General features: G+C 32.3%; 2 protein-coding genes across 6 annotated transcripts; both read right to left on the bottom strand.

The window, feature by feature from the left end:
• Nucleotides 1-1,461: 1,461 nt before the first annotated feature.
• LOC130015498 (uncharacterized) lies at nt 1,462-2,650 on the bottom strand. Of its 2 annotated transcripts, none has more exons than XM_056105765.1 (2): nt 2,524-2,650; nt 1,462-2,246 (listed from the first exon to the last, which is right to left on the bottom strand). In XM_056105765.1, the coding sequence occupies exon 2, from the start codon at nt 2,225-2,227 to the stop codon at nt 1,688-1,690; it is 540 nt and encodes a 179-aa protein (XP_055961740.1). In that variant the 5' UTR covers nt 2,228-2,246; nt 2,524-2,650; the 3' UTR covers nt 1,462-1,687. The 2 variants fall into 2 exon arrangements, with proteins under 2 accessions (XP_055961740.1, XP_055961741.1); XM_056105766.1 differs by having other exon boundaries at nt 1,462-2,242; nt 2,524-2,647.
• A 548-nt stretch (nt 2,651-3,198) lies between these two features.
• On the bottom strand, nt 3,199-7,543 carry LOC126682613 (putative pentatricopeptide repeat-containing protein At1g19290). 4 transcript variants are annotated; one of them, XM_050378346.2, is made up of 5 exons: nt 4,502-7,542; nt 4,136-4,240; nt 3,752-3,911; nt 3,494-3,577; nt 3,199-3,403 (listed from the first exon to the last, which is right to left on the bottom strand). In XM_050378346.2, exon 1 carries the CDS (start codon nt 7,447-7,449, stop codon nt 4,657-4,659), a length of 2,793 nt encoding a protein of 930 aa, XP_050234303.1. In that variant the 5' UTR covers nt 7,450-7,542; the 3' UTR covers nt 3,199-3,403; nt 3,494-3,577; nt 3,752-3,911; nt 4,136-4,240; nt 4,502-4,656. The 4 variants fall into 4 exon arrangements, with proteins under 4 accessions (XP_050234303.1, XP_050234306.1, XP_050234305.1 ...); XM_050378349.2 differs by having other exon boundaries at nt 4,594-7,542; XM_050378348.2 differs by having other exon boundaries at nt 3,302-3,389.
• Nucleotides 7,544-12,368: the final 4,825 nt, after the last annotated feature.

Raw genomic sequence — 12,368 nt, 5'->3', positions numbered from 1 at the left:
TCCTGATCCTTGGAAGCTCCTATTGGCTTATGTGATATCCTTACTGCATTTTTGATATTTGATGCTTAGTATATCTATTCTTGCCTTGCTGCATCATAATAATGGTATTTGGCATATAGACATTGTAGAAATCTTGGCTGGTATGATGTTTATGCTGTGATTTACTTTGATTTCTCTGTCTGTTTCTGCTAATGGCTATGATGATGCTTCCACATTTAAGTTAATACTATAAGTTATGAACTGTGAGGCATTTTATTATTGCCACTTTTTTATGATCTTAAGTGTTTATACTTAATGCACTTTTCATATCTGAGCCTTATTAGCAAATGACATTGATGAGATCTGTCTAAAATATAGTCACTGCAATTTAGAGTCACTGCATATTGTGTTTGATTTCTCTGTCTTATGTTAATATATCATTTCATTTTGGCAATGATGAAGCTTCCACTTCAAGTCTAGAATTGCTCAACTTTTAATTGTGTGACATAAGTAATTTGTTGCCTTTATGAAAGTTGAGTGAATCTAATGACTTAACTTATGCAAGCTGAGCCTAATTCTGATTTATTACTAGTTTATACTTTCATTTTAAGTCAGTTTTTCCTTTTTATTTCTCATTCACTGCCTTCTTTCTTTTTGCAGGTTTTTTGACTTCATTTTTTGGGAACTAATTGGTGGGATGAGATCATTTTTTGGTAGAAGAAGTGAAGTGAAGATTACTTCCATTTTTTGTAGATTAGTTCCATTTTTTGTACAACTTATACAAGTTGTTAATTGGCCTGTAAAATTTATTAAACTTTGTGGGCCTGTATTTTTTGTAGTCTGTATTTATATTTAGGTCTATATATTTATAGGCCCTCTATTTTTTTGGGTAAAAGGCCTTACACATATTTCTTAGGCCTTTTAAAACAGACTGTATATTTATATTTGTATATTAAAAGTTTTTAAAAATTAAAGTTTATTATTAATTTTGAATAGTGTGTGAACCGACCGAACCGGACCGAAAATTCGGTTATCCGAACCGAAAAAACCGTGCACCGAAGTAGTGCGGTTTGATTTCCACTTAAGTAGGGGTGGTTTGGTTCGGTTTTAACATTTTACACACCGAACCGAACCGAACCGAGCTCACCCCTACTAGTATGGATTCGTTTTAACACTCGTCGTCATGATCAAATTCGACTTCATAAGCTCAGCGTTTTAACACTCGTAGCCAAAGAGAGGGGTATAACCCGTCGCCAGCCGATTGTAACATTCACATTTTGCTCTCTGAAACAGCCCTTTTTACAAAACCTGCTCTGCAGACTGCATCCATAGTTCATAGAACAAGGGCCAATAACCTGTCACAGCTTGCAAACAATCAAATCTTGGAAATCATCAAGTCAGCCCTATCCTTGCTTCACCAGAAAACTGGGCTGTATGGGTTTTGAGAGAAGAGCAGGAGTTTCAAAATATTTGAGTATAATAGAATACCATGCATCGAAGATTGATTGATTGCCTTCCCGGTAAGAAAGAGAGGACAAGACGCTGTCATCTATCTCGACCAATTTTCATACCATCAAAACTCAAAACCAACTGAGGAAAGGATAGGACCATTTGCAACAATTTGACACATAACAGACCCAAAACCAATACCACTTAATAGTGATTTTGGACAACTTGTTTCTGATCAGGATCAGTGGTAATTTGAAAATCAACCAAGTGCATCTAATTCCTCGTTCAAAGCAACAGCTAAAGAAACAGCATGATCACAAATCCAAGAATTAGGGGGTGGGCAGTATAGCAATTCAATCAAGGCCTGGTTATACTGTAATAAACTAACAGACCGCTTCCCATATCCTTTCTTGTGACACATTCTTCTAACCTTAAAGACATGCTCGCACAGGTTGCCCATTTCTGTCAAACTGCAATCACAAATAGCAAAATCTGAATCAGGATTCCAGACAACATGAGTCTTATCTCTATCAAGCTGGTAACTCACTTTCGCACATTTCCCTTCCATCGCAACATCCATGTCAGCAATCTTAGATGCTTTCTGCCAAGCTGTCAAATCGCTGTTCCACTCATCTTTCCAGTATCTTGCAAATTCTTCCTTTTCTGAATACTCATTAAGCCAGAAGTAGGAATGCACATTTGTCTCTAACGTATCGACCAACCAATCAGCACGCTGATATATGCTAGGACCCTCCTCCTTCAGTATCCTCACTTTCAACTGATTGTGGTAAAGCTCCATCGCAGCACAGGTCTCCTGGCTAGCCAGCGGAAGCGTTTTCAGTGGAGTTGTCCAAATCCAAGAAGGAATAGTTTAGTATTTTAAAAGACAGAAATCTAATTAAAATTTAAGTGTCCCATGCCATCAGAAGCATATTTCAAGTACACCATGCCGTTCCTCTAATCTTCATTGCAACTACTCATTGTCTCTTGCTCTTAGCTAGTGAGACAAAAGAGTTAGACTATAGAAAACAATGGTGCCATTCTACTAAAGTAAATAATGAATTACTTGAAATGACAAAAGAAAAGTTGAAAAACCTAATCTAGGATGCCAGACTGCCTTGAAGTAATCCATGAAATCAGAGCCATCGACAAAATCTCCTATGACCTCAAACAAATCTACAGTTCCGTGTCCTCTACAAATATCATCTATCATATCTCCAAGACGTCTCGACATTTGCACACGCAACTCTGTCTCTATGCATCTCTTTACTAAGTTCTTATCCCAAGCATGACGGAAAAAGAGTACTGAAATACATCCCTGAAAACAAATGAAGCCAGAATTACAGGATCTAAATTTGGAAATCTACTATGAGCACAGAAAACAATGACAAAGAATTCCATCCTAAGTTATGCTCTAGTAGTGTGCCACAGCTACTTAGTTAGACAACATTGATAAGGATTAAACCAATCAACTTCAGTACATTTTAAAATTTAAAATAATTCCATCATCTGATCTAACAGACCCATATTTAATAATTAGTTCTTACGTCCTAGCACTTTATAAGTTAACCACTTTATTGCTTCCAAAATTGTAAGATTTGCCTCAGGTAGACAAAGTTATATAATAATCACTGTAGAATCGTCAAATAGAGAATAGTAGGTTTAAGCATCTGGCATGTCAATGGATAGTATTTGCTAGGCTGCTAAACTTAATCCACAATTCTGGAAACACCAGACTTTGCAAAAACAAGATAAAACAAATGGGAGTACCAAAAATGATCGTAAGGATGTCTGTTAAAGGATTATCCACTATGAACCCAACCAAGTTCCATGTAGGGTCTTTTGTACAAACCCTATTGTAAAGTGCCCTCATCCATTTATATGCTTCTGCACTAGCAAATCTTGGAGTTATTATCCAAGCTACTGGAATGGCCTTCTTCTCGGCATTGAACACGACAAGGCTGTGAACAGGAATCTAAAAGAAATGAAGAATGAGCAAACAGTTAATCTGTTCCATAATATTTACAATGACACTGGGGACTAGACAAAAGCAGAAAGTACAAACCTTTAATTTGTTTGTCCCAAACCTTGAATCAGAAGCTATAAGACTGTGATTGCCAATTATTCTACGCAGTTCGAGCTCGAGCTCCTAAAATAGAAGTTAATCTAGTTCAAGTCGAGTTGCAAGTTTCAGATTTCAGAGTCGAGTCGAGCTTGGCAATGTTTCGACCCGACCAGACTCGATTAAACTAACATAAGTTCATAGTCCAGTAATCAAGTGAATGCTGAATCACTACTACAATAATAATTTGGAAAAACTTACAGTGTGTACTCAAGAATGCCATCAACTTTTTGCTTGTAAGAAGATTGAGGAGGTCGGCGTCGTCTTGCTTCCACATGAAATCTTCTTGGGAAATAATATTTAGCACATTCACCTCTTACAAAAGCAGTCACCCCATCGAAAGGGATAAGAGCAAGTCTATCTATATAGTCACTCCAACCATCAGAAACATGAACAATTATCAAAATAAACTTAATCTTTTCACTACAGGAATTCTTTTTACAAATTTAGGCCCGCAGTAAAAAGAAGAATAGCATTAAATCTTATAATACATACCATGACTAGATAAACTAAAACAAAGGTTTCAAAGATACATCGTAGATTCTATATATATAAAAATCAAATTTTGTGGAATGATGCACTTACAGATTCAATATCTTCTCTCATGCGTCTAAGTTTCATGTTGGAGATGCCTAACCGTTCATCCATGTCATCAATACAATTGGTTGCAGCCTCAAGCCCATGCAGCACCTAAAATATCCAATAATGAACAATCATTAACCAGGATAGAGCAGACAATGTTACATGACTTCACAAGTTACACAAATAAGTATATAAGCAATGAATACAACTGAAGAAGCTAAAGGTTGAATAAATCAACCACAACAGACTTGGGAAATTAACAGTTCACAGTTCACATTCTTCAAGAACTCATACTGAATGAATTCACAGCATAGAATATAGGATATACTAAACTCGTGCACAGAATTATACTACTGAAGGAAATTCCACCTTTTCTATCAAAGGTTCACTTTCTAAGATGGCATGAACATTGGCAGCTTCAAGAGCAAGAAGTTCAAGAGGCAGACTCCATCAGTTCTTACCCGACTTCTCAAGTAAAGGGCTGAAATCCACATAACTTCTACTAAAAAGAACAGCCTGCAACGTCAACACACAGCTTCTGACATTATACATCCACCCTGCATTTCTTTAGCGTTTGACAGCACATCTAACTCCCTCGCTTTTTGAGTAATAATACCAGTAAAGGGAATGGTTGAATTCATCATATTGTGAAGCTTCGAAATCTTCTTCACTTCTCCACAATTAACACGACTCTCAACCAACTTGACAAAATTGGTTAAATTTTGATCTGCAAATAACTCTTGCATCTCGCCTAAAAAGTAAATTGCCTTTTCCACATCTCCCTGTTTACAAAAACCATAAATCAAGGTAGAGTAGGTAATGATGGAAGGAGAAATTCCTTCTTTTAACATCTTGTTTCTCAAATCCAAGGCTTCTCTAGTACTACCATTCTTACAGTATGCATCAATCAGTATATTATAAGTAATAACATTAGGAGCTAAGCCCTTCAAATGAAGTTTATTAAAAAGCCTATGGGCTCGATCCAGATTCCCTGATTTACAAAGGCCAGTCATCAAAGCGTTATAAGTGATTATGTTTGGAGAAAGACCCCATTTCATCATCATCTCATCACGTAATTTGAAAGAATCATTCACATTACCAGCAGCTGAACATCCATGAATCAAGGTACAGTATGTGAAATTATCTGGACTAAATCCTCTCTGCAACAAACTCGAGAAAAATCTTCTCGCATCATCAACCTTGCCAGACTTGCAAAGCCCTGCAATAGCTATATTGTATACCACTCTATTGGGCAAAGCAAAACTTTGGGCACTTCCATCTATAGTGTCTGCAATTTTCTGACTGTCTAGAAATCCATTATCTGCCTTGCAAAACCTATCAAAACATCCACGATCTACAAAAACATCCAAATCCACCATCTTCTGCAACAGCATATTTGCTTCATCTATTCTACCAAGTCGATACAGACTACTGACAATTTTACTGCAAATAGTAACATTTGGAGAAAACCCCTTTTCAATCATATCAAAATACGCACTAAAAGCTTTATCCAGTCTCCCTTCATCACACCAACCAGCAATAAGGGTACCATAAGTGACAACATCAGGAGATAATCCCTTAATGCTGATCTCAGAAAGAAGATCCATCACTTTACTAGTTCTCTTACACTTAAAAAGTGCCCTAATAAGAGAATTATACAGTTCAATTGAAGGAAAAATTGATTCCTTTTCCATTTGCTCTTTAACTCTAAGAGCTTCTTCAACATTTCCAAGTTTAGAATATCCATCACTTAGAGTTCTATATGTTACTCCGTCTGGTTTACAACCGAGTTCCTTCATTTTGTTAAAGATCTCCTCTGCTTCAACCATCTTCTCCATTTTACAGAACCCATTAATCATTGTATTGAAAGCATACGTACTTCTGCCAAAACCCCTTGCTAGAATACCATTCCACAAGGTCGAAGCCCTTGAAAAATCTCCCAACTTGAAGAGCCCATCAAGCAAAGTACAATAGCTGACCTCGTCAGGAGCCACACCTTTTTTTATCATCGACTGCCAAAGGTGCAAAGCATCCTGAAAGGCGCCAACACGACATAAACCCTTTAGAAGAGTATTATGAGCTACAACAGTTAGTTGTATTCCATCTTGAAGCATCTCATTGAAAATCCTGATAGCCTTACTGGTAAGACCCTGCCTTAAATATCCATCCATGAGAGTACTATAGCTGTAAGAATCTGGTTTTAAGCACCAGTCTCCCATATGCATCAACACCTTCTCCGCCTCACAAACTTGACCATTTTTACAGAAACCGTAGACCAAAGAATTACAAATAAATAAATTCATCTTTAATCCCATTTTCAACATCTCATCTCGAAGCCTAATAGCGTCATCCATTTTACCAGCATGAGAATACCCATCAATCAAAACACCATACGCATATTCATCCAGTACAATACCCTCACATTCCTTCATCTCTCTAAGCACCTTCTCCGCTTCTATCAACTTAGATTGCCTACAATAACCTTTAATCAATGTCGTATATGTAACCTCACTTCGCAAAATCCCCTTTTCACTCATCAATCTCAAAACCATATTAGCTCTATCCATATTGCCAACACTAACACAGCCATCAATCAAGCTATTAAAAGTGACAACATTCAACTCAAAGCCAAAATGATCCATTTCCTTGACAAAATCAAAAGCTCTATCCACTTTTCCTTGCTTGCAATAAGCATTAACCATAATCGAACACGTAAAAACATCAGGCACAATCCCTAACCTATTAATCTGATCATAAACAAGAATTGCACTACTACTTTGACCTTGTTTAACCAAACAACTCAGCAAACTATTACAAGACCGCAAACTCGGGACACAGCCGTACTTACCCATATTATCAAACACATAGAGTGCATTCTTGATAATACCTCTCTCACAATATATCTTCAAAATCATATCAAAAACAGTAGGGGAAAACTTAAAATGTTTATAAACCCTAACAAGCTCATTCCAAGCAATAGTAGAAGAGTAATCATTCTTACAAATGGATACCAATTGGTTCAGATACGACCTGGTTTCGTCGTACATTCGAGCGCGTGACAAAATGTGAACGAGCTTGCAGTAGGAGTTGATGTTCGGTCTGAAGTTGGGCTGTGTGGAGGCTAATTTAAAGAAATTTAAGGAAGCATTAGGGTTTAATTTGAGTTTAAGAAGAAGGGAATCGAGAAGAGCATCGGAGAATTCGAAATTCAGTTTGCTGAGAGCTTCGCAGCGGCCGAGAATAAGGAGGCGGGTGATGCGGTTGAGGAGTTCGGGTCGGGTGAGCTTGGATTCGTGGCGGGGCTTCCATTTGTGCATTGGAGAAGAAGAACTGAGAAATTAAGGCAAACCAATTGGGTTTTGGGTAATAATTTAAGGGACCTAATTAATTTTGTTGGAAATGAAAAAAGTGTGCCATGCAAAGATTTAAGGCTGAATACATAGTTTGACCCCTGAACTTGTACCCTTTTACCCATCAAACCTCTAAACATAACGTCTCTCCTATCGAACCTCTGAACTTGTCAAATAATCCGATTTGACCCCTGAACTTGATAAAAACGTAAATATTGAACCCCTCCGTACACAATTTCTTCTAGAATGTTTCAAGTGACAGGTGACACAGAGGGGTTCAATATTTACGTATTTATCAAGTTTAGGGGTTAAATCGGATTATTTAACAAGTTCAGAGGTTCGATAGGTGAGACATTAAGTTTAGAGGTTAGATGGGTAAAAGGGTACAAGTTCAGAGGTCAAACTATGTATTAAGCCAAGATTTAATCGTTTTAATCCAATTATCAAACGAAAATAGAAAATAGATTATCAAATTTTAGATGATGTAAAGGAAAAGAACATTGATGTAGGATATTTTTATTTTTAATTAAGTTTATTTAACTATTCATTCAATATTAAATAACTAATTCTATAATTCCATAAAAAAAATAACTAATTCTATAAAATCTAAAAAAATAAAATTATATATAATTAAATTCCTTATATTAATTTTATAAATTCATTTAAACCAAAAATACTAGAATTTGTTAGTCTAGAATTTAGGGGAAGATTACAAAACTAGACAAAAAGTGGAAGAAAACAACGAAAATGCTAAGCTTGCTGAAATATTACATGAGCACCTTAAAAAACTGAAATTTTACATTTAATACCTTTCTAATGAGAATGCAACACATGGCATACACAAAAAAATAAAAATAAAAGTGAAAACGCGTCAGAATATGTCAGAAACGCGTCTGACATGCGTCTGACACGCGCGTCAGAACTGTGTGTCAGCCACGCGTCAGGTTTTCAAAACTATTCAAACATGTATCATTTATGTATCTGTTATGTATCAGATATGTATCAAGTATATATTTGATTATTATTTTTTCATATTTTTAAAACAAAAATAAATAAATAAATTATTAATATGTATTATTTATGTGTGTCTAAGGTGTATGTATAATATATTTTAAATTAAAAGATATATGTATCACGTGCTTTAATTAAAATTCATACATCAAATAATATCAATAACTTTTTGATATGTTACTATCCACTATAAATTGAAATATAAAAATAATAAGTTATAATTTTTTTAACTCAACTTTTATCAATATAACATCTTTATATAAATGAATATACAAAAAAAGAACTAATAACAATATTTATCCCCTTCATTAAATTTATCGTCATTGATAAACATACTATATATTTTATTTATATATTTTATTTATGTGTCTCAAAATTATATTATTAATATGTATTATTTATGTATCACAAAAACTATTTAAAACGGAAACAATTTACTTCACGACTCTTTTCATTTACTAACTCTAATAAATTACAGTCACTACTATCAACGATGTATCAGAGATCTATCGATAATTTATCAGCGAATTGGAGTTTAATCCATGAAATTTTAGAAACAACTCGGATATAATTTGTGTTCATCTCAAAGACAATTTAAAAACATTCTCTAAAAATAATACGGTATACTAAACTTCTTGCTAAAAAATTTGTTGAAATCATAAATTATAAATAAAAATAAACATATGAGAGAAGTTAACAAATAATAATTTTAATACTACATCTCAAAATACACACATAATACATATATTAAAATAAAAAATATACGTCTAAACAATTTCTGATATGTACAAAAGATGTATCGAATATGTATAGTATTTGTATTTGAGTTATATATTTAACGCATTGAATATATAACTTACGGGTAGTTGAAATGTATTTATAACATATATTAAAATAAAAAATATATCGCATGCTTCATAAATTATATAAATTATTTATCAATGATACATATTAAGGATATATTTATCATGTTTTAATTGTATATGGAAGATGGATCTAAAAAATATATCTAAAAGACACACACACACACACACACACACACACACACACACATATATATATATACATATATATATATATATGTAAATATTATTTGAGTTGTTTCTGATATGTATTGATGATGTATCCGAGATGTATTGAAAATGTATAGAAGATGTACCGAAAATGTATCTCGAAGGCATTGAGATACGACCATTGACGAGAAGACGCATATCAAAAATATATTTATCATGTATAAATTGTATATTAAAAATTTATCTATAAATACATCTAAGAAACATGTCAAACACGTCTAATGAATTAATATATATTTAAAAGTAAATGTATTTGAACTGTTTTTGACATGTATCTGATATGTAGACAGTCACATACTATTAATGAAATTTAATAAAAAAAATATCTCAGATACAGCTATACAACATACTTGATACATAATTTTATATTTATTTAACGTAACAATATAAAAACGATTTATTTACTTCTAGTAGATGGATTGAATGACGAGGTTTATTAGGTTTGGTTGCAACAAACTTTCACAGTTCTTCTGGCTGTTAATACCTGATTACTAGCCCTCTTAAAAGTTCTAATCTCTTCCTCTACATCTTTATCCCACGATGTATTAGAGATGTATAATAATATATCAGAGACAACTCAGATACATTTTTTATACATCTCAGAGATAATTTAGATACATTTTCTAAAAAAACCGATATATTAAACTTTTCATTAAAGATATTGTTAAAACCATAAACTACAAATATACTGATGGTATATCTATGACGTAACTAAGAGACAATGACATAACTAAATTAAATATTAGTCAATCATTAGAGTTATTTGATTTCATAGCAAAATAGAAGTCTTAGTTAACCCATCCTCAAAGCCCAAACCTAACTGATGCACATACTGAGGATTTTCTCCCACAACAATGATTAAATATGCACCTTAATCAAAAGGCTTTCAAAAACCATAAAAATTGAATCTTGAAGAGATTCAGTAGCACAAGGCACTAACAGATCAGTTAATCTGAAACAAGTTAACGACCAATTAACAAGCGACGGGTATGTTCCCTCGGTAATCCGTCGATAGCTTTGATTACCGACGGATAAATCAGGCTATACTTTCTAGTAGTGGAGGATGGTGGTATTTCATGCGGATAAATAAGACAAAACAAATATTTTTTAAAAGCAAACAAAATTAATAAAAATTTAATAATAATTATTACATATAAAATAATTCAATTCGATAGATAAATTATTTATTTTTTATTTGTTGCATAATATTAATTTATTGATAATTATAATGAAAGATCTAATTATTCAAATATATTTATTTTTTATTTTTATCCTATTTTTAATTATTTGTTAAAATATTTAAAAAATATGAGATTTAATTTATAATGTAAAAATCGTGAGCAATCGAGGAAAACATATATATTATTATGAAAGAAATAAAATGATAAAAGAACATGAGAGCAATACACATATTTATGAGAAGGAAAATATAGCTCAGCTATAGACATAGTGGAGTGGATATGTTAATGTTGGAGTGTGTAAATTCTTATCCATGTGTTTTTTTTATCAATTCTACTTCCACGTGGTGGCTTAGGAAGAAAGCGTATGATATGTGATAAATAAATCAACTTAGCTGTTAATTGTAACTGTAAAATTAGCATTAGTGTAAAGATTAGGTAAGGTTAGCATTATTGAAAAGATCACCCGTGTTTAGAATTCTTTTGTAATTTTCTCAGAATTTAGACTTCTATGTATTTGGCAAATCATGAATATTTTTAGAGGAAATTACACCATTTACCAAAAAAAATGAAAATAATTACAAAAGTATATGTTGATTTTTTTCATTTACAAAAATATTAATAATATTTACAAAAGTACAAAAAAATAAAAAATAATATCAAACATACGGTGTATACTGTGGGTATAATGTTAGTATACTAATAAACTAACATTATATCAACATTGTACCAAAATTATACCAACATTATACATACTGAGATTTTATTAATATTAAATAAAAATTTACCAAAATTACATCAAATCGTATACTGAAAATTAAATTAATAATATACCAAAATTATACCATCAGTATATCAAGAGTATACAAATTTTCTAGTTCATTACCAACTATAGTGAAAAATACACATAAAAAAATACATGTTATCAACTAGAAAATATATATAAAAATTTATAATCAATATACCAAAAATATACTGAAATTATACCAATAATAAACCAAATATTATTTTTAAATTATCTGATTTATAGTTTTAATATTCCAAAATTATACCATAATTATACCGACATTATACAAATCGTACTTTTGTAATTAATTTTCATTTTTTGATACTTTTGTAATTAATTTTAAATCAGTCGTATTTTTGTAAATAAAAAAAGTTTACAGATACTTTTGTAAATATTTTTAAAATTTTAGGTACTTTTGTCATCGTCCCATATTTTTATGCTGTTCTCAATAAAATTTAGAGGTATAAATTAATCATTGGACTTTTGTTTTCTTTGATCTTCTTTCAAATGGATACGTCCAATGTGTGCAAAGCAATCGACAACGAAATTCATAAAGTTAATAGTAGCATGATTATTATAATGGGGAGCATTTTTGATAGAGAATAACCAGAAAAAAATGGAAAAATTCACGAAAAAATAAAATTGAATGAGCAATCTTCAAAAAAAAAAAATGGATGAGCAAAGGGTCAGTTTAGTTTTTAAATGTATGACTCGGATTAGATCAATTATTAATAAAATTAAATCATCCCGATTACTAAACTTGTTCATAATTTACAATTTTATCCTTATTTGACAGTGTCCTTAATTGAACAAAAACAATTGAAAGTAAATTATTTA

This window comes from Mercurialis annua, linkage group LG5, assembly GCF_937616625.2.
Source record: "Mercurialis annua linkage group LG5, ddMerAnnu1.2, whole genome shotgun sequence".
NCBI classification, from domain to species: Eukaryota; Viridiplantae; Streptophyta; class Magnoliopsida; order Malpighiales; family Euphorbiaceae; genus Mercurialis; species Mercurialis annua.
The sequence above is the reverse complement of the archived record's forward strand: the minus strand, read 5'-3'. Positions and strand labels throughout refer to the sequence as shown.

Coding starts and splice junctions, on each gene's coding strand:
- LOC130015498 (XM_056105765.1), bottom strand. CDS start 2,227: ATGGAGCTTTACCACAATCAGTTGAAAGTGAGGATACTGAAGGAGGAG.
- LOC126682613 (XM_050378346.2), bottom strand. CDS start 7,449: ATGCACAAATGGAAGCCCCGCCACGAATCCAAGCTCACCCGACCCGAA.